The sequence below is a fragment of the Brienomyrus brachyistius genome, chromosome 9 (assembly GCF_023856365.1).
Source record: "Brienomyrus brachyistius isolate T26 chromosome 9, BBRACH_0.4, whole genome shotgun sequence".
Lineage (NCBI taxonomy): Eukaryota > Metazoa > Chordata > Actinopteri > Osteoglossiformes > Mormyridae > Brienomyrus > Brienomyrus brachyistius.
This window is the reverse complement of record NC_064541.1, coordinates 3,341,881-3,365,258: the sequence shown is the minus strand read 5'-3', so window position 1 is coordinate 3,365,258 and position 23,378 is coordinate 3,341,881. Positions and strand designations below refer to the sequence as shown.

The window sequence follows — 23,378 nt, the reverse complement described above, 5'->3', positions numbered from 1 at the left end:
CGTCAACTTCAGTTCACTCATATTCAACTTGGACTGTATTTAGTCACACATCCAGGATTGGAATTAACTACATTCTTTTCAAACTGTGCTCATTCACACTCTGTCCAGCCTAGGATTAGTCTAATTTTTTCACACTGTGTTTATCTACACTTTATTCAGACAGGAGTTAGCCACACTATGCTCAGACTGTGTTTAATTTCACTTTGCTCAGATTGGGGTTAGTCACAATGTGCTTAGACTGTGTTTAGTTCCACTCTACTCAGATATCGGTCAATCACACTGTGCTCAGTCTGTGTTTATTCCATTTTGCTCAGATAGGGGTTAGTCACACTGTGCTTAGACTGTGTTTAGTTCCACTTTGCTCACATAGGAGGTTAGTCACACTGTGCTCAGACTGCGTTTAGTTCAGCTTTGCGCAGATAGGTAATCACACTCTGCTCAGACTGTGTTTAGTTCCACTTGCTCAGATATGAGTTAATCACACTGTGTTTAGTTCAGCTTTGCTCAGATAGGGGTAGTCACACTGTGCTCAGACTGTGTTTACTCACACAATGTCCAGGCTGTAATTAACCCTGTTCTTTACGGGATACACAGAATGGGAAAATCCTTTTCAAGCTGAGTTTCATCACACTCTACCCAGGCAGGGGCTCAGACTGTGTTTAGTCAGATGCTGCCCAGATGGGATTAACCCTATTCTTCTCAAGCTGTGCTTAGTCACACACATGGCCAGACTGGGGTTAATCACACTGTGCTCAGACAGTGTTTAGTCACATATTGCTCTGACTGGGATTAACCCCAAACTGTGCTTCGTCACGCACAGCCCAGAGAGGGGTTAATCACACTGTGCTCAGCTGGTGTTTAGTCACACACTGCTCAGCCTGCTATTAATTCCGTTCTGCTCACGCTGTGCTAATTCATTTCCACAGGGGATTAACCCAGGAGACCCGCTACAATATTCCAGGCCAGCAGAGGAGATGCGGATGAGGCCACACACTCGGACGGCTTGTGACGCTTACTCATGAGATTTAGATCAAATCCCCCATACTCATACACATTAATGCAGAACACTGTTTATCTAAAATACGCTTGGACCCTGAAGAATAGTTCAAAATTTCAGCAGTGGGTAAGAAAAGAGCCGTACAAGAGCTGCTTGACAATGAGTCTGCAGGGAGAATGCGGGTAATCTGATGAACAAAGACCCCGATTAGCCAGAGAATAAAATGGGGCTCCCAGTGCCTACTATCCCCCCACTCTGTCTCCCAAACCACCATGAAACAAATGTCCCTGGGGTCTGTGAGTCGGGCTCCTAAACCCTCTTGGCAAAGACACTTCTGATCTATCTACTTGGCTGCAGACCTAATCCGAAAGATTTACACAAGGCCCTATACAATAAGTTAGAGTGAGCACAACAATCTGTTACACACACAGAAACACACACACACACACACTTACTCACCCCAGATACCACCTGCTGCTTGTATCGATGGCACATTTTATTTCCTAAGTAAAAGTTGTTTCCTCTCCAAGTTAGCACTCAGTGGGGAGGACTCCACTGAAAGCCCGACCCTCCCCCCAGAGGATCTGCTAGCTCACTGAAGTGCCATCTAATACACTACTTATACACACATACAGGTTTGTAATTATATTTTTTGTGGGGACTTGAGAAATGTAAACATAATCCATACAGACAGACACCGCACACAAAGACACTGTGAGACAGCATGCTGAAATGTTGGAATGCACTCTCTAGTTTGAATGACTGTACAACACACACACACACACACACACACTCTCTCTCTCCATCCTGTATCTTACAGAACACACACTCCATTACATGAGGCAACGTATTTTGCTAATGCACAGCACAGAGAAACTCAGCTTCCTACAGAGTACAATTTTGATATCTCATTTCCTGGGTGAAGAATGGAGAGTGATAGAGGAGTGGGGGTGCTGGGAGTTGGGGGGGGAGACCTGAATACAGCTGTATAAATGAAGCAGCCCTGAGAGACAGAGATACAGAGAAGTGAGACTTTTAAGTGCCTGAAAAGAGGCAAATCATTCCGCAAGAAAATCCAGCTTTTTAAGCCCCGCCGTTTGTGCTACTAACATTAATTGTAGCTTATACTGCCCAATAATTTGCCATTTTTATTATTATTTCATTACGGTTGTCTGTCATTTGCATATATTAAGAATACAGGGCCGGTATGACTATTATTACAAAATAAATTATGTTCAATGGACTCCTCTGGTATATAAAGAACCCAATGCATGCCAGTTGTATTTTTATAAGGAGAATAATAATAATAATAACCAATTTTATTTTTATGTAAGGAGAGCAGGGTAATGGAATTGCACTGCATTTACTGGATTAGGACCAGAGAACTGATGACTGACAGGACTAGGAGTGTAAAGAACAAGGATGGGAAGGGGGGCAAACTGTCACTCTCTTAATTCCTACTGGAATGGGGAGTACACAGCGCTCCCTGGTTAATGTTATCCAGTAAAGACCTCTAACTGAATGTAGCCCCCCCGAAAAAAGCCCAAACTGTCACTCTCTTAATTCTTTGCCACTCTTTTACCCTCATTTTTGACTTCAGAAATGTGATAAATGTGCCCTTCCGGCTACAAGCAGAAAAGAGCAGAAAAAATAAAAAGGAATGAATTGCTCTTTTTCTCTCTTTCCCTCACTTCCCGGGGCTTGCCGGGATAGACAGAGGGGAAAGGAGAATGAAAGATTTTGAAGTGTTTGGAGGAGGGGAACGGGGGGGCAGATACAGTAGATAAAAACCAGCAAAAACAGGATCACAGGGAACGACAGGCCAGCTACGGAGATCAAGAGGGAGAGCGGAGCGAGGAAGACAGCCGGGAGATGCAACACATAGTGGAATACTCTCCTGCTGTCCCAGAGCTTTTATGTGTGCGATATTCTAATGACGCCATCGTGGCGTCTCCTGAATAAGCTGTCAAAGATGGAGCTGTTTTTAAACACTGACCAGTCTGCACACACAGAGCAGCGCTGAATCAGTGAGGCAGCAAGGCGTGCGGGAAAAAAACCGCCGCAGGAAATGGAAAATAAGACAGAAGAGCTAAACAGCACCAAAATTAGGACATGGTGAGACAAACGAGATGCGAGCACACACACACACACACACACACACACACACATTTACAGAAGCAGGGATCAGAGCAGATTCAGGTATAGCATGATACAGCAGCACAGAAAACAGTCTCTGCCATCTCCTCAAACATGATAAAAAAAGACATCTGGCCAATTACACACACTGTAAAACATGTAAGAAGCCCCCTACTGTCACACATCAACAGGCACAGACATGACACGTAAAAGCTTACAGGTACACACACAAAGAGACACAACCATAATGATACAGATAGAAAACAATTAACATGTGTAAACAGGCCTAGACTTAAAACAAATAAACAAAAAACAAAAAGATCTAACAAATAAAATTAAAATTTAATAAACAGATTTCGAATTAACAGTGTCATTAAGTAAACAGGAACAAGGCAAACTGTGAAATATTAACAGGGCCCTGCATTCATTACAAATCTGTCCCCTAGGGGCCTCCACTGAGAAGTGGGACAGATGAGGGGGGGGTTGTCTCCCTCGGCTGGGGAAATGCCTAGGAGAAGCGGAGGGAAATGGAAGACAGAAATAAATATGAACGGAAAAAAACAGAATCAGAAATGTCAGTTAAGGAAAATGGGAACCAACAGGAAATGACTGGCTGAGGAAGGGGAGGAGATGATCGAAAAACAGGGAAAGAGAGACAGAGCAGGGCAGTGAGTCGCACTGACTGAGGGCTCTAATGAAAGATGCCTCCCAGAGGAACACTTCAGCATGGCCTCCTGGGGATACAAGACGCTAAGAGCCAAGGGAGCAGCTGCCGACACCAAAGAAGATAAACGGAAAGAAAGGAGCTAAAGCCAAGGTCTTTGGAGAGCTCCGTTACGGCCTCCGACGTGCCTCTCTGAAAATGAGGGAGAACTGACTTAGCGGCAAATCTGGCAGCCTGCGCTAATGCTAACCTTAGCTCTAAGCTGAGTGATGAACCCAAGAGCTGTTTGATACTACATACGGACATAACACACGCTGTAGTGCCAGATGCTCCTAGATGTTCACACTGCATGCGCCAATGCGACTGTGTGCTTTAGTACCAAGTCTGCGGTGGTGGTGTAGATCAAAGCTGCTCTTAACTCCTGCTTATGAAGTGTGGTATCAATGTTATATTAAAAATGAGTGCTTTACTACAGTTAGCCTTCCATTATGTACTTAGGGTATGTAGGCACATAGACATGCATGTGAGGTTGCAGTTACAAACATTAATTTGCAGACACCTGGGAGTCTTTAATCATGTAAATGATAATATTTCCGGACTTCATAAGACAATTTTTATTTGAATCCACTGGACATGTTTGTTTTCAGCCTGATCAGACACAGTCTCTGTGGCGAAAATGATGTCACAACAGCAAAATGCGGTGACCCGCCCACAGAAAGTATGAACCAGCCTTAACCCTACATGTTATCTTAAAAGATTTGAAGTTTCTTCAGCTAATGCTGGGAGATGATGGTCAATTAGATGCCCATGGTGAACATGGAAATATGCTCAAGGTATCAGGTACTGATATGGCTTCCTGATACCTTCTTCCTGCTTCCCTAGCTTCCAACTTGATTCTCCATCTGTCTTCCAACCCCTGAGCCAGCGTAAGAGTGGGGTCTATCTGTGGCAGGGGGCACTCTCGATGGGTTGGAACCAATATCTTCTTTTTGTTAAATTATTTGTTTGTTTGAGTTTGTTTATACCTGTATCGATAAAGGTCTGCAGGGGATCAACAGCAGTAAATACAGAACTGGCGCATTTCCTGCGATCTCGCCCAGAGATGTTCTGCAGTAACTAAGACTTAATTCAATCTGAAATGAGAAGAGAGGATGAAACATGAGAGAGTAGAGTGATGAGGAAAAGATGGGGACAGAGATGAGCAGGTTGTGGGGAAAAAAGAGACTGCGAGTGATATTCTCACAGCTCCCAAACGTGTCCCTGAGGAGAAAAAGAAAGTGAGGGACACAAAGAAAGAGGAAGGGAGAGGGAAAAAAGGAATGATGGGATCCTGTTATTTCATGTTGGCTACAAATGCAGCACCGGGGAAGGGGGGATAAAAAAGAGGTGGAAAACGGGGAGGGAAGATGGAGGCAAACATCGCAGGAGGAGGTAAAAGCAACATGGGACACAAAGGTTGGTATTAGAAGGCCTGTCAAGCAATATATCAGCCTAGTCACCCTGATTCTTCAAAATTATTTATCAGAGAAAACAGGACCTGCACTCCTTTTCGCTAAACAGAGGAAGAGATAAAGAAGGGGAAGCGGTTGATGGCACATTTTCATCATGCAAGAGGGAGTGAGCGAGTGGGAGAGTGAGGACTCGCTGAGGGAAGGAGGAGGTGGTGGGAGAGTGAGAACTCGCTGAGGGAAGGAGGACACAGTGGGAGAGTGAGGACTCACTGAGGGAAGGAGGACACAGTGGGAGAGTGAGGACTCGCTGAGGGAAGGAGGAGGTGGTGGGAGAGTGAGGACTCGCTGAGGGAAGGAGGAGGTGGTGGGAGAGTGAGGACTCGCTGAGGGAAGGAGGAGGTGGTGGGAGAGTGAGGACTCGCTGAGGGAAGGAGGACACAGTGGGAGAGTGAGGACTCGCTGAGGGAAGGAGGAGGTGGTGGGAGAGTGAGGACTCGCTGAGGGAAGGAGGACACAGTGGGAGAGTGAGGACTCGCTGAGGGAAGGAGGAGGTGGTGGGAGAGTGAGGACTCGCTGAGGGAAGGAGGACACAGTGGGAGAGTGAGGACTCGCTGAGGGAAGGAGGACACAGTGGGAGAGTGAGGACTCACTGATGGAAGGAGGACACAGTGCGAGAGTGAGGACTCGCTGAGGGAAGGAGGACACAGTGGGAGAGTGAGGACTCGCTGAGGGAAGGAGGAGGTGGTGGGAGAATGAGGATTCGCTGAGGGAAGGAGGAGGTGGTGGGAGAGTGAGGACTCGCTGAGGGAAGGAGGACACAGTGGGAGAGTGAGGACTCGACTCGTTGAGGGAAGGAGGACACAGTGGGAGAGTGAGGACTCGCTGAGGGAAGGAGGAGGTGGTGGGAGAGTGTGGACTCGCTGAAGGAAGCAGTAATGCCAGCGGATAGGACCATTCATGTTAAAGGATGCAATAATTAAATATTAACTAAAAATAATACCAGACGCCACACGTGTTTACTTGTCAGAATAATGGTTTGAAGGAGAGCAGCAATTACAAGAAGCTATTAGACTACACGGTTACATGAAAAATTAAGCAGGAACCAAACAGGGGCCTAATGGCTTTGAACACCTTCCAGCTTTTGACAGCGACGCTACGCCAACCCATCCCAACTTGTCGTCTGACAAGATCCGCCTCCCACCGCCGGCTTGGCGTGTCACCGAGGAGACAAGGCATGGCCACATGCAGATCAACTGCAAGCGTGCACAGAGCTACACCGCTTTATTTGGTCACAGGACACACCTCTGCTGAGAGGGTTAGCGACAGAACATGCGGGTGTGATAACATGTGGCGCTCGCTGTATGTATGGCATTCCTGTAGGGGGCGCCAGGATCAGAAAACAAACAGCAGGACACAGAACGTGCAGCAGCTTCTCTCTTGGTTTAATACCAAGTCTCACACCAGCTGTCTTGACATCCAATCAGGAACCACAGGCAGAAACGCTTACTCTTGACTTCATAGCTTATTCCCAGCCATGCGAAATTTTATAATACACAATGAAAATCACATACTATTGCTATTATTCTGATTATCTATTCCACATCGAACAGAACTGACTGGGAAAGCCTAATGGACTGAGACAAAGTGCATTTTAGTTTAACATGCACGTAATTGCAAACTTCTTTTAATGTACCTTAAGAATTGCTGTAGTTATGACTTTTTGTAAAAATGGACAGTAAAGCACTGAATTGAAGATAGAATTAGGAAGAAAAATAAGAAAGTTTAATACTGAAGGAGATAAAAACAAAGGTGGGAGTGAATGTGTAATGAACAGAGGAGGGTGGTGCTGGGGATGAGCGGCGGGGACAGCAGGGCCAATGCAGAGTGACACATGCACATGCAGACAGGCAGCCCATTGACATGCAAAAAACACATGTGCGATGCCCAACGAGGCCAGAACATCCGTACACATTACTGCCACTTCTACACCCATTCTCCTCCCCCTTGGCCTCACTAACGCCTCCCTCACTCGGTGTATTGCATAGATATCTATGTGCCTCCATGTGCCGATTTATCTCCCCAAGAGTCCGATGGAGTTGATCCTGCTTGGTCCAATTTTCCACGGCTCTGTTAAGCCCGATACACTGGTTGTTGCAGGCAGGTGCAGGAGCTGGCTGGACCATAATGGCGGACACTCGGGATACTCTGCTGAACAGCCAGGGTGCCTCAATCGTCCACTCCTGCTCAGGTCCCTTCATCTTTCTGCACGTCTGCATAACTGTGTTTTTTAGCTGCCGCTTGTCAGCTAGTGTTGTAAACCATGATTTCAGCACAGGGCTCAAAAAACAGCGGTTAGTCACCATCTTTCTTGCGCCATCCACATGGCCGTAAAAGACCCCATGAGAGTAGGCCCCAAAGCCATGGCAGATGCTGTTTTATTACTGCAGAAACTGTGTAGAAAGCCTAATGCCATATGGTACCCATTTACTAAGAAGAAATGAAAGGAGTAATTCTTGTAATCTCCTTATCTCTTAAGGTTTTAATTCTGGGGTCAGCAACGTGTAAGGTGTAACCAACCATCTCTGCTAGTGAGATGGGATCTTGTCGTCCATTGGCAAACATCAGCTTCCTGCTGAAGAAATTAACGGCTGGAAGGCGACAGATTGACTTTTAGCCTCCAGAAGACATCTCGAGCGTTCAGCCGCTAACGAGAAAAGCCAGGAGGCTCATTTTCAAGTTGCCAGGTAACTAGAACTGATAAGAACCATCTGGATGTGTTTCCCCCTGCCTCCCCCTGAGAAGGCGTGAGCAACCCTTTCAGCAGGAGGATGTTGAACATGATGGTTGATCTGCAAAAGAGCAATGGCCTTGGCCTCTGTCCTGTGAGGGTCGGTTCACACTCACTCACACTTACTGCGGGCGCACCACGGCTTCACGTGGCTGGTGTGACATCATTTTTGTTACAGAGTTCAACTACTGAGACCTCATTTAGGAGCCGCACATGAAGGCACAAGCCACCCAAAAAAAAGAACAACGCACATGGTCCATTCTATGATACAATCACGCCTCGCAGCAGAGTGGACCAAAGACGCAAACACCTTTCCTACCCAACTGAACAGACTGAAGAAAATCATGGAAAGCAGATTTGAAGAAAGGCAGCCTGAGGAAGTCTGGAAATATCAACATTTATGTATTTCCTCGCTATGGGATTATAAAGACTGCCAGATGGCTGCTAAGTCAAATAAAATACGTTTATAAGTACAAGGCCATATACCTGTCTATGTCCTTGTGTACTGTAAGTATATAATGCATGGTTTGTTTTAGTAATTATTAAGGGTGTAACGATATACTCAGCCCACGAGACGAGACGAGACGTGATATTGGGTTCACAAGAACGAAAAGCAGCCTTTTATTTGTTTAATTTGAAAGACAAAAAAGCTAAATAATGCAGATGTATGGTGAAATGTTTTAAATAATCACCATCATTATATGCAGTAAAGAACAGAATAATCATAATATCTAGCACCATAAAATATTTCACCACAAACTCAAATGACAGGCTTCTCTTATATTTGACTACTCGATTGAACATAAATTAGAATATAAATAAAACAATATAAATAACAAACATAAAACATTTTTTTAATGTTGTCTTCACAGGTGAAGTGGATTTAAGTAAAGAGCTTTGCAACGTTAGCCACTGTTTACGGCATTATTTTCCTACAATGCTTACAGATGATTCCTGTTTTGTCTGTCACTATTTTGCCGTTTATATTTTCTGCTGGGTACCAAAAAAAAATGCTGCCACACAAAAGATTTAAAAGTGTCTGGGGCATCTACTATGGTAATTTCGTCAGACACCGACATGCTTATTAACAGCTGATTTGCAGCACCATCGCGAGATCATTTTTCACGTCAACGACAAATCTCGTTATGTTGTAATATCGCGAGATCTCGTGACATGAGATCTCGTTACACCACTAGTAATTATATTTCATAAAACATCCATACCACACTTCATAATTAAGCAGTGATTAAGCAGCTGCTCTACAGCACCACCCCAAGCCTCCTGTCAAAGTACATAGGTGCCTGACCTGGTGTGCAAGAAGCAAGAACAGCCAGGAATGTAGACAGTCTTGCACTATGGCGTGCTGTGGCGTGTCCGCATCTGCAGGAAGCATGATCCAACCCTATGGCTCAGGCCACCAGGAGTCTAACACGCAGGATTACCGCTGATCAGGGTCCTCGCTATAGAAGCCCCTTCAACATTTTGCCTGCGGCCAGCCACCCTGCTCACGCGCTCTCACTGCAGCCAAGCCATGCCCCGCCTGGGACTCTAGCCCATTGCTGGGGGATTTTGCAAAAAGGGGCGATTAACATGCCAAATTCACTGTAAAATCAGCAGATATCCGCACCGTTAGGTATCTCCCCTCTGAAATGCAAGCCACCGAGCCGGCAGAGAACAGACCAAGGCAGGAACAGAAGGAGAAAAGGGAAAGCAGAGGGGAGCAAATGAAACATTAGAGTGAGAAAGTGTAGCCAGAGGAAGAAGCATCTTTACAGCGGCATCTGTTTAGAGGTAGTGGCAGCAATTATACCTCATTAACGCAGATCAACTGACTACAAACTCCAGTGCTGGAATCGAGACAGAAAAGGGGAAGTCTAGAACAAAGGGGAACAAAGAGCGAGGCCAAAGAAGATGCCGAATCTGGAAACAAAAGAAGAAGCAGGGGAGGCCAAGGAGAGAGAGCAAGAGCAGAGGTCTAGCTAAGAGTGAAGTGAGGTGCTGTGTCACAAATCCAGCCTCTCCAGATTCCCTCTCAATATCTCTTTACCAGTCACCGCAATACAAGGCTTTTTTATTGTTGTCGTCTTTTTTCTGTCTCATCTGTTTTTCTGTCATCCTTCCTAATTAAATGATTGATGACAGTCCAAACGGCACGGTTGAGGGGGGTGGAGAGATCTTGAGCTGGCCCTGGTCCAGCGTGGGTGGACAGGGGCAAAACAACGACATCCCCTGGCATGAAAACTGGAAACCCCGCTTAGGCTTGCCGTGTGACTACGACACCACTGACGGGAACAAAGAAGGGGGCAAACCAGCGCAGCAGAAGACGATTGGATGAGCTAATTGGCAACCTCTTTCTTCAAGCTCCAAAACAAGCGTTTGCCTTACGTTGCATCATAGGCAACACACTGGAAAGTCCCACACCGGGTGGGTTGCGTTTAGGAAGGAAATTAAACAGTCACACTCTAAGGGTCTTTTTCCGCTCCGTGGTATGTTGGGGGATTTTTGCGGGATCAAAGTGAAAGTGAAAGTGGCTGCTTGCAAATTCTCAGCATCAGTCAACAGATTCAGGAATTTTTTTTTCCCCTTAGAACACTATTCCATGAGCAATATTTCATTCCCCAAATAAACTGGCACATCAAAACAACAACACAAAAGTACTATGGTAAAGTTCAGAAGGAAGAACATTCACCCGAAGATGCATACACACCTCAGCTTTACTGAATTTTACATTTCATTACATAAGAAAGATTACCATAAAAAGTTCTCAGTAACACTCTTTATGAATGCCATGTGTATAAGAACCTAGGAACATATTCATAACACATTATAATGCATTCATGAAGCATCATAAATATGGCTAGACATATTTATAAAAAGGCTCATTCAAGAACCCATTATGGGCATTATAGGAATTCTGAATGTTTTGTGACATTCCCATATATAACACACTATAGAAACCTTAATAATGCAGTACAAAGCATTCTTAATGCTTATACCATCCATTATAATGCATTATGAAGGTATCTTCACGTGGCGTGCATACCTTGTGCTGTGCCGGAGGCGGTGTGTGTATTTAACAAATCTCTGCACTGCATATATTGCACCTGGGCTCTGTTTTCACATGGTTGTCACAGTGGCGCGCTCCGTGGCGGTGTGTAACGCGCCACTGTGCATGTGTTCATATGCATGCCTGCGTAAGCCTCGGCTCAGCTTGCCACCCCCAGTCAGCACAAGCCTCTGCACACCAATGCAGATGAACCAGACAGGCAGGAGGGCGGTGTGGCTACAGAGCTGAACCAGCAGGTCATGATGTTATCAGCAGGACACTCATATTAATATGCTCCTCTTCCAAACAGCCGTGACTCACAACACCCCCGACCCCCTCGGTGTCACATCCCCTCATCTCCAACACCATGCCATTCATTTCCTGTAGATGTCCCTCCCCTTTCCTCGCTTTCGCTTATCATGGCAATCTGCCCTTTCTCTGTTCTTTATCACCATCCCCTCTTGTCTTCGCCCTTCATCATCTCTACTTTTCCATCCTAATTATCACTACTGGCTACAATTTCATTAATTTACTTTGACTAATTTCCTATTCCCTTCATCAAAAGCAAATGAACCTATTTTCATCAAAAAAATATCTAACAAGTAGTGCATTTTTTGCCACCCCCAAAAAATGGCTTTTAACTTTAATGACATGAGTTCGCTTATTCCCATCATAATCATTTTTGTTTGCTATACTTGGCTCTGTTTTTCAAACTCAAGAGCAAATATTCATTAAAAATATCCAACTTCTCTGCCTTGCCGCACTCTGGCAGGTCGCACAGTCACGGTCCCATCACCCACTGCCTCCTCTGACCTTCCCACCAGTATGAATCCTCTTCACGTTTAAATGTGTCTTGCCGGGATTTTTTCAAGAAACCCCCTCGCCCCTCTTCCTCTCTTCCCCCCTCACCCAGGACAAACTTCCGCCAGAGTTCAATCACACGTGTGATTCACTCTTAATAATCACCCACTGGTTAGCAGGCGTGTTCATTACTGAGAGATTCTCTCTTCCTGGACCTTTCTCTCTCGTTTCCTGGCTCGGCCCCAGAGAATGATGGGTACAGTGTTTTGATGATACTGGTGTGAAACGGCATGAGGCTTGCACACGAAGCTAACAGCAGTAAATCTGGCCAAAGGCTGAAGCAGCTCACTTTCCAAAAAGTGGGTCACGTCTCATGGCACGCAAGTGAATTTTCACGGCCAGGGTGCAAACGACACCCCTCACCACACTCACAATGTTGAGGGGAGGGGGGGGGTGGGGAGTTATGGCCTCCACCTTCCCCAGGTGTCTTTATTTTATTAAATTCTCTACCTTGTCATTGTGCCATTTACGACCATCAAATCAGGTTACGACACTGAGGATGAGATTGGGGGGGCGGGGGGGGGGGGAGTGATACAAATGAAAAATGGCAGGGTCTAATTTCAGAATGGATGCATTATTGAACAGGAAAGGGAAAAAAACCATGGAGGAATAATTGAGAAAACGTGCAATAGCAGAATTATGGGACATGTTAGGTTTTACAGCAGTAAACAAACAACCCTGCTTTTTTAATTCCCACTACAAATGTAATTAATTTTCCTGAGGATGAGGTAAATGTAATGAGCCTGTGGTGCATTATGGGAAACCGTAATGCACTCACATGCAGGGTGATGACCGTTTTTCTTGCAGGTTTCAGGTGCAGAGCATCAATTTAATATTGCGTGACATCGCCGGTGTGGGGGTCGATCGAACGGTACGGTGGGACGCTTGCCGAGAGGGACGGCCTGATGCAATGCAGCAAATGTGCGTCATACGCGGGGGGCCATAGCCCTGTCTCTCTTCTGGGAGGGCGGGTGGCAGAGATACAATAGCCACACGCTAAGAGCAACCATTTCCAATTTGGGCTTCAGAAATATATATGTTTCTTCCAATTTTCATATCTGACAATGACATTTTTGGCTAAGAAAACACCATTGCCTGAAGACACATTCTATCACCAAAACCCACACAATTGTAAGTGTGAAACAGTACTAATTATGTGAGGGGAAACAAATGATGATTTCCAGCATGGCCCCAATTGCGAGCCATTTGAATTTCCTTGCAAGCCTTTGCATCAATTCCCTCCCTCCTTCGCCTCATCCCTCTCTTTTTCCCACATTCCCTTGTATTAACAACACAAAGAGTGTCGCAACCTGAAATTCGGAGGTGCAACTTCCCGCTCGCTAAACATTTCCTCCTTTTGCTCAGTAGTAGCTACTTTTGTGATCCCCTACCTTCTGGTGCATTGTTGTTTTTTTTGGGGGGGGGGGGAGCAGCTTTGGCAGAAAAGTATAAGTGTAGGATTCACTCGCGAATGGCGAAGTGAAAAAAACAGGACATGCCTGAAACACATAAAAGAGACACTATGGGAGGGAGGAAGCTGTGCCAAGTGCCCAGCATCGGCGGTGGCTTCAGAGAGAGGGAGGGCATGGGAAAGGAGAAAGAGATGGATGGAGAGAAAGACAAGAGAAGAAAGACAGCAAACAAGCTACTTGAAAGGACAGGGAAGTGCTGACCAGCACCTGTACAAATTGGATTCTCCCAAACTGGGAAACATGCATGACATCCTACACATCTGCCTAGGGCTTGTCTCTGCTGCAGCCTAGAGAAACTCTCAGGCGATCCGGATCCATTTTCCCTTCGAGGAAGCCACCCCTGCACAATCGCTCACGCGGGCAGCGTGTGTCTGCGTGGGCTGCCTGTTTCTCCATATCCATCCCTCTGCCAAATCGCACGGCAGCCAGGCTGTCTGCGTCGGCGTGCAAGCCTCGCTCGCATCCGCCCGTTAACGAAGCAGCTCCGCCATGGTCCGGGAGTGACCGCGCGTGGGAGAGGTAGAGAGAGAGAGGGAGGGAGAGAGAAAGAGAGAGCGGGTGGCTCCTTGCAGCTCGATCGAAGACATGCACAATTGCACAATTACAATGGTTTGGGTTGTAACTGTCAGAAATGTTCGATTACAACCCTGAACTCTGGTGTGGAAATGCTTAATATTTAACGAGTCGCCGATCATGTGACTCCCGGCCGCAGGGCAGGGAGATCTAAGGTCTGCTCGCCTGGCGGCCTGCTTGTGGCTGCCCGCTTCTGACTGCCCGCGCGTGTCACTCGTCCTCTCCCGCGGCGCCATCTCGCCCCTGGAAACGGAAACGGCGGGTCGTTTGGAGGCAAACTGATCTGCATGCGGGGCCTGGCTGAGGCACGCGCCAGGGTCCGCGGGCCGTGTTTCGCATGACAACGACGCCGGGGATAATGGTGCGTGTGTGTCTCTGGGGGGCGTGAGCAGAATCCCGGAAAGGCCTCCACTCAGCAAGTATGACACTCGTGTCACATGCTAGGGAACCGAGCAAAAAACACGCTGCAAAACTGTCTGCACTTCAGGTTTAATTACAACTAAATACACAAAAAGTGTACATTTCTTTAGTAATCCTCATCTACTTAGTTAATTCAGTAAATACTTAGCTTATCAGTGCAAACATCAAAAGCTGAAACACCACAGTTACAGAAAAGTCAACTGATTAAAGGCCATAATTAATATTATCAGAGCAAAACAGGAGGTTCAAAATTTAACCAATAAGAAATTCCTGGTTCTAAATCCTATGTGACCCAGTACTGGGTAAGCAGTTATACGAAGATGGAAGGAGTGTATAAATGCACTCCTTTGAAAATACTGTTTCCATTTCATCTTACTATTCAGTTATTACCTCCCAGTGCTCATGACAACATTACTAATTTTGACAACAGCCTAATTTTGTTATACTACAAGGTTATATTACATTATTTTACAACTTATTAATAATATTTTCGTAATTTTGGTAATTTCATTTTTGAATTTGCTGTTTTTCTTGTTGAAGTTGAGCATTTCACTTGTGCTTACTTCACAAAGGAACTCTTCCAGAAAATACTATATTTTTACAAGACTGAAAAGAGTACTAGCAATTTCCAATTACAAATGTAATAATATGCATTGCAGTCTTTGTTTAAAATGAAATGCAATGCATCTGCATGACTACTGAAATGAAGCCGGCTGGCACCATGTCCAGGGATACCGCGCCCGGCAGTCTGTGATCACTGGGGCAGGCTGCAGGCTCACCGAGACCCCACTCCAGATGAGGAACTATGAAAAATGGATGTGTGCAATTAAATATACAAGCCTGAGTTAATTGGTACATATACATTAGTACAGAATCATCATATCGATTAAATATCCCCTCTCTGATTCATGAGGTTCTTCCATTTACATACAGCTAAATATTAAATCTTTGGTTAGAAAAATTTAGAAACACACAGATAAGCACTTTCACTGACACAGATTTGGCACTTTGTGAATTTCTACCGAGGGAAACAGACAGTAATATATAATAGATAAATAAGCTGGAAGACTGCAGAAAGAGAGAGAAAGGAGGAGAGAGGAGAATGGCCTTCTTTTTGCAAACTGTCATATACATGTGTGCAGCAAAGGAGCAGAAAATTAAAAATGAATGTTTGTAAACAGCACTAAACTTCCCCTTGTGATAAACAGAGAGCTGCACTGCCTCCATCTGTCTGTGCGATGAGTTTAATGGGAAGGGTGAGAGAGAGAGAGAGAGAGAGAGAGAGAGAAGAAACAGACTGGTGATGGCTATGGGAGAATCAGAGGGGGGTTCTAAGGGGTGGGGCAAGAGGCTGGGATGGACCGTGAGTGGGAACACGGCTAGGGAACAGAAAGTGAGCAGCAATGATCAGGGGAGGGGGAAATGAATGGGGGTGTGGATTCTGAGGGGACATTAGAACAAAATGGCCACAGGAATGGAACTAGGAAAACTGCAGCAGAGAAATACAGAGATTATAGAGGGAGGGGCTTAAGGGGACTTAAACGGGGGGGGGGAGGGGAGAGAGAGATTTCTGTAATAATAATATAACCAGAAGCCCCCTCCCCCGTGTGACATTTTTGAGCGCTCTTGCCATCACACAGGTACCCGACACAGAACTACACACAGGACGGGGGCTGCGCGTTTGACAGGTGTCATCGCAGGACAGGAATGAACCGTAAACGAGAGACTCACAGTGACAAAAATCGACTCCAGCCGCAAGCGACAGAGCGTCAAAAGCAAGACAGCGTCTGGCGGCTTCTAGGTCGGCTTTGCAATTTTGCAAAATATAGAAACATTGAAGAAAACGGGGGTCAGATAAAGCTGCGGGCGCCTCTGGGTCTGATTGAGGTCTCAGGAACGCCACAGGAGACCAGAATTAGAGGGAAGTAGCAGATTTAAAGAAACTGAGCAAGGAGGAAGAAAACATAACAGCACATAAGTGACCAGGCAGACATGTTTCAGATAAAGAACTTTATAAAGAAAGGACAGAAAATTTACTGACGCAGTTTTAATTAAAAACATATAGTGCCCTGCACTAAATCAATGATTTTAATTGTATAAAATTTATAATAAAGTAATTACTTACTACTACTTAAAGTAAAACAAGGAAGATGACAACACAGAAGACCGGCATATCCAGTGTTGCAAGTGATCTGTTTCTGAATCACCAGCAATTATATGTTTTCTGTTTGAAAAATAGGTGAACAATGCAATATAGGCCTAAAGATTTCATATTCAACCCTGAATTCACCTACAGTAAATAACTATATAGATCGACTACCAAATTAACTTTAATTCAATTACAATTCTTAAAATAGACCTTTATTCAGAAGTTCAAAATAGTATATGCTGCCTTACTCGTAAAATACCAGCAGACGTTATGCCGACATTTGTAGGGACTACTCGTCCCAAGACACTGATCCGTTGTGGGCACAAAAAAAAAAACTCCAAGCGTTAGGGGCCCCTGCAAACGGGCGCAGGCCATGCAAACCCGTAAAGCGGAGACCGAGGCCCAGCTCACAGCCCCGGAGGTGCGAAACAGGAACATGTCCCACTGTGCATCCTTTTCATTTGATATAATATGCTTAGTTTCCCAATTTGACACATATGGAACAAATGCCAGTGTTTGAATTCAATGACCTGTGAAATGCTACTACCGAGTCGTACAAGCTGACAGAGCAGGGGTGTAAATAAATTATGAATACTATTTTAATTTCTATCTGTAATGCTATTTCAAACGTCTACCCCTATTTTAGTTAGAGAGCGAAACGTATGCACCTGTTAAAATCAAGTCGCTTATCCCAGTATAAACTGTCTAATAATTCTACATCGCTTAAGTAAAACGGTTACGGACCTACTACCGCCCTTTTCTGCCGGAAAGTAAACCATCCATCAAAGGTGAGAGGAAAGCTGGATAAACCAGCATGGAAGTTTGCTTTCATCCCGCTGGTGAATTACTGGGTTTCTTTTTATCATTTCTCCCTCGGGGTTATCTTGAACAAGATAACCTGAAAAAAAAAACAATCAGCTTTCTCTAGTCTTCCTCAGTTCTCCTTTTCGCGGGCATGGATTGAAATGAAAATGCTTTATTATTACTTCTGCGCAATTTTACTCGAAAAAGCAAAAAGAAACTTTTAGAATAATCTCACAGCGATTTAAATGCAAAGGCTGAAATTACATCTGAAACCCTCCGACGATCGCGGGAGATGAGAAGGTGAAATAAACAGGGAGACGTAGAAGGAAAAAGGCGGCACGTAAACAGAGCTAATGAGAAGAGTTATGGTAATACGGGGAGTATAAAAGAAGGAGACTGGAGGCACAGAGGGACGGAGCGCAATGCTAAAAAGAGCTAATCACGCTACACTGAAAATAATTTTTTCCCTCCATCTGACATTGACATCCTATGGGATTGCACAAAAGGATGAGCTGACAACCGAATGCACAAAAAGAAAAGGAATAAAAATACGGGAATAAATATATTCGTACCACTGAAATACTGCTGAATTATTAAGACAGGGAGTTTCGTGCATGTCTCTGTGCGTTAGGGGCTCGTAATGCGATTACTGCACACTCACAGCTGTCTGGGGTTAGAACAGATTTTAATCGGTTCTGCCTTATTTTGTCCATGTATTCTGCCATATTCGTCCTATAATCAACTTATTAGGAGATAAATTTATATTGTAGGGACACAGCTTAATGATTTAAATGCAAAGTCAATTTATTGGGGAAATAAATGAGGCCTAATTAAGAATTGGGGGTACAAGTCCACCGGAACCTACGCCCCTACCTATGCACTATTGCGCTGGCTTTGTTAGTTGCTTCATCGCAATCTAGTCAAACACTGAAGCTGACGACCTTGAAAGTTAAATGTGATCAAACACCTTCTCACTTTTTAGTGTCAGAAATTAGCTGAGCACAGGTATTCACACAGCTGACATATACATGAAGTGGCCGGTCAACAATGACCTGGATCCCGGAAGACAAAGTGGTTTTCTTTCCATCTAAATCCACTTCAGATGATAACATTGGTCCATATTCCCTGAGCTTCTTCCCTGAGTTTTCCTACCTGTTGTTCCCCAGTGGTCTCCATACCTGATCGAACATGAAAACCTGTTTATAGCATTTCCTGCTGATTCGCAGAAACCAAAGTGATGTGAGCCTTTATAAATAAATAAATAAATAAATAAAAACAGGCGACAACACACATACTACAGCAGAAGATTCATAAAGTCATTATCTTTCCTTCCCCACTAAGGACTCCTTAGGGACAACTGTCTGCGATAACTGAGCTTTAAGGTCAACAGATTGGACCATTTCTCATGCTACAGAGATCTCCGCTATTGCTGTCCCTCTCACTCCTGCAGATTGAGATCGCCCAATACCAGAAAGAGTGGACCAGCAGGTAAAATTAATGATGGCTAAGCACACACACCCCTAACACCCCAGGACAAAATTACTTTCATTAAAAACCAAAACAAATCTTATTTTCCCATTGCCAAACTACTAATACTGCTACAATTTTGGATTCCAGTAATGAAGCAACTATATGTCACAGAAATCCGGGTGCTGTGTGCGCCAGATGGTTTTAATGGCTACCTTCCGGCAACTAATTGGGAAAAACAAGGAAAAAGAAATAAATGGATTCTCTTGAATCGACTATTTTTTTCATATTACTCATGCTGATGCAAATCCATAATGAATGACTTTAATATACTAATAAAACATTGCACCCAAAATTCAATAGTGATTGAGAAGCCAATTTTTTTTACCACAATTACAGACAAAATGCCATAACAAGTTGAACTCAGGCATAACTAAGTCGCTGTTGCGGTTATTGTGAATTTGGTGGCAATGGATTGAAAAAAATGAAAAATCTCTAAATGAGCTGAGGTGATTAGAAGGGCATAAAAATATGTGCTATGTGACAGAGCTGAGGGCATGAGTCGTCACAAGCTGGGAAATGTCGACTTGCTGCTGCGTGGGCAGTGTGCTCTATGGCAAGGCGTCAAGGCGTCACCGTCCCCTTTATTGATGGCAGCAAACAGCAGCCACGCCCCTCAAGGGTTTACTGCGCTGCTCATTGGTCGGCCCCTGTGACTGATTCTGAACTTTCCGCCTTCTATGGCCATTCATTGTCCAGGTTTGATTTCCTGCCCCCCCTCCCCCCAAGGAGTCCTCATCCAGGTTTGCACCATAGCATTTGCCCTTTCCTCTCGCCCCCATCCTTCTCCAGACCGCAATCATTCATCTGATTTTGTCCCTCCTCTCTCTTCCCTCTCTCTCCGAGCCTGCCCACCCCCACATGGTCCAGTGACTTCTGATGTGAACACTGTGGCCGCTCCTTCCCTTCCCATCCGTCCCCCCACCCCCTCCACTCCCCAGCACCTCTTTCTCGAGCCAGTGAGCCATATCACAGGTGTACCGTGTCCCATGGCACCGCTCTGCACGCCAAGGCCCACTGTTTCCGACCCTTTCATCCTCCGTGTACACCGGCGCCCCCCCCCCCCCCCCCCCCCCCACCGCAGTTCATGCTCCCTGTGTGCTGATCCTGTGTCCCCACCCACCTCTGTCACCTGTGCCAGTTACAGCCTTCCGCTGGTCTATTCCTACTAGGACCTCCGTTATAATCTAATCCAAAGCCTTGACAAAATGGCAGCATTACATTATGAGTCACAAAAGGCCTGGATTATAGCCATCCAATTAAAGTAAGCCGTCTCTGTGACACCTCCCACTAATCAAGCTCTGGAAGACTTAACGGTGGCTGATCATTCATAATTAAAGAGGCTTTAATGAGCAAGAATCCACTGTACTGCACTCAAGATCTATCCATCCATCCCTTTTCCATAATGGGTTATGCAATACATGTTCATGGGGAACCTAGTGCTTATCTTAGGCAACAAAGGGTAGAGACTCACACACAGTCAAGCAACTTAGAGACACCAATCCCCTTAAACTGACCCTACGCTCCTGGGGGTTTGAGGCTGCAGTGCTATCCACCGAGCCCGCATTCCAGATACAAAGCTCAGGGACTTTGTGACCAAGCCTCTGCCCTGGATGCTCAGCATTCTCCTGTTCCTTCGTACACGGCACTTAGCATATATGTGTGTTTCTGGGACAGAGAGAAAGAAGGGATTAATCCTGTGACCTGTGTAATATTCCCGTTGCTCGTTCCGATTCCAATCCATTTGTCCGTTTTTCCAACCGAGAAAGGCTTTGTCGCCGTGACGGCTTGGCGCGTCAGGTGCGCAGAGAGTGGAAAATGGATGCGAGGAACAACGTGTGAAGCCAAATCAACAAAGATGTCGTCAAAGACGCAGAGGCGAGGATAGCAGATGTAAAAAGGGCATGGAAACAAAGCCGGTGGGAAAAAAAAACCTGGAGGATTTGAAGGAGGAGAAGCATTAGTGCCAATAGCATTCATGTCAGCATTAGAGATTCTCTAGCAGGAGCAAAACGGACAGCAGCTATGGTACAGAAACAAGGAACAATATAGTAGCAGCTTCAGCGCTTAGTATAGGTAGAATGGTGTCCTGCACTGTTACCAGAAGGGGCAGAGAGAGCCCAGCAGCTTCTGCATGTCAGCCCCCACCCTACCCCACAGCGGTGCCCCCCCGCCCCATGTACACTGCCCTCCCAGCCTGCCACCGTGGTGAGCCTCTTTATTTCTTTCTGTCTTACTTTCCCATCTGCCGGGCCGCAGGAGGGATGTTAGCACGTCTTCATCATAGCTCCCCGTGGAGAAGGGCAGCAGCAGAACAGGGAGTTTGACCTATCAGTCAGAGTTTGAGGACGCTTGCCCTGTGTGGGGTCACTGAATGCCTCGCTTTTTCTCCTGCATAGTAAACATGACCCCTGCTAATTCCTCTTGCCGTATTTTTCATGTGTTTATAAGCCACATGCATTTGTCTTGGCTTATTAGATGAAGGGACGTCTGACGTGGCCCTCCGTGTCGCCTGCTCCCTCTCACCATCTCGCCTCCCCCTCCTGCATCCCCCCTGTCCCCTCCCCCACTCCTTGCAGCCACCTCCACCGTCACAAGCGAGATTAATGACAGTGATCAGCGCACTACCTCCAGCTGCAGCGGCTCGAGTGGCGAACACAGCGGCGCACTGTGGGCTGTGCGAGGGCTCAGGCTGAACACAACGAGCCTTGTAAAGGGGGAGTGGTGGGGGGGCGCAGCCTGCCTCTCCAACACGATACGGAGCAACGAACGGAGCACGCAGCCCCATGTGCCCGACGTGTACGCCACTTAACGCGGACGGGCTTCTGGACGTAACTACGATACAATTCGCTCCACTGGCTTCACATCTCATGTGATAGCGCTGTGCATCCAACCACGCTGCCCCAGTGCCGTGGCAGAAACGAGCATTTGCTCTTTTTCAGATCCCTTTCACCCCTTAACACAATGAAACGCTGCTCAAACGAACAGTAACAATAACTAGCTTAAATACAGCCCCTTATGCTTTCTTTAAGAACAATAAAAGTAAGCCTTTTGGGATAAAAACATCACATTGTTAAAGCTTTGAAGTGAAAGGACAGATCTGCTCTAGATGATATAAAATTAATTCAGCTCCCTCATCCGTAGCTGCACTTAAAATGGGGGGGGGGGGGGGGGTGATGCTGCTCCAAGTGGGAAATTGTACGCCAGCCTCAGACACATATCTGCTCTTCAGCGATTACTGGGCACTAGGTAGCTATGTGAATATGCCATTCCTAATGCATTTCTTCGACTTATTTACACGGGAAATAAGCATATTTTACTTCATGAGATCACAGCGGAAACCAACAGCACATGCTTAATACTTACACAGGGAGGAGGGTAATGAGAATGAACACAATGACAAAAAACACAGACACATCAACACAAAACTAAAAGTGTCATTGCAAAGGCAAATAACTAGAATAATATAGCTGCAATAATTACTCAATTAAGAGGGAAAATGGTAACCTATTCAGTAACTACTGCGAAAGGAATATGTAAGTTTATTCTTAGAGTATAGATTTTATTCGTAAATAAATTTCATACGACCAAATATATACTGTCCACATTCAACCAATGAAACCGAAGGATATTTGCGAGAGGGTCGTAAAATATAATGTATGACCAAGAAACAATGCCTTTAGTTTTTGTGAAGGTCATTTTGAAGAAATACATACAAACAGTATATCTCTTTTTAATTACGAGAATTGTTCTTATGGAAAGGGTTAATTTATCTATTTAGCCGAGTAAAGGCGCAAAGACGGCAGTACGGTAGCTACATCACAATCCGAGGTACAAAAAAGAAATTTTCCATTGAAAACGAGTGACCGGTCAGCTTTCGCAGTGTATACGGAGACACTTGTTCACAAATAAAAATACATCTCTGTCTTGATTGCCATGTTTATGTTCATCGTAGCAGCAATTTTTTTTATCGAACCGCAGTCGTTATTACCGCCGAAAAACCCGGACTTTAAACATGTCGGGTCGCTCCTGCAAAGCCTTGATTATGCCTAAATGGAAAGTTGTCCGACCCTGCAACCCCCCCCCCCCCCCGCAAACACTAGACATCGTCCTGTATTGCCACAAAATCGCTTACCTGTGCGTAAAAATGACAAGAGCAGAATGACGGACAATGGGACGCAGTAGTTCCAAACGGCGGATAATGCCATTGTAGGCTAATTACTGTTGTCCTCTCCTTTCTTCTTTGATTTCTTGTGAAACCTAAATTCACAATCACGATCTGAGCCACTATAAATCTGTGTTGACTTGAAATCCAACACTCTGCAGTCGTTGTCAATCACATATTAAAAAACGCTATCACACCTACAGACCGTGACCAACTGAGAAAGAACACTGTCGTTCGGCAGGTTTTTCCTCCGTAACTTTAAAATGATAATAAGCTGAACAGTGGAGAAGAGGGAGGTGTTCAAATCTGTCGTATGCTGTTTGCC

The 23,378-nt window shown here is 45.3% G+C and overlaps 1 protein-coding gene across 1 annotated transcript in view; it reads right to left on the bottom strand.

The window, feature by feature from the left end:
* Window positions 1-23,378, bottom strand: part of cadm4 (cell adhesion molecule 4) — a 54,976-nt gene extending 31,598 nt beyond the window's left edge. Inside the window, exon 1 of the mRNA XM_049024310.1 lies at window positions 23,024-23,378. Coding sequence (XP_048880267.1) covers window positions 23,024-23,096 — 73 coding nt within the window. The 5' untranslated portion in view covers window positions 23,097-23,378. The remainder of the gene's footprint in view (window positions 1-23,023) is intronic.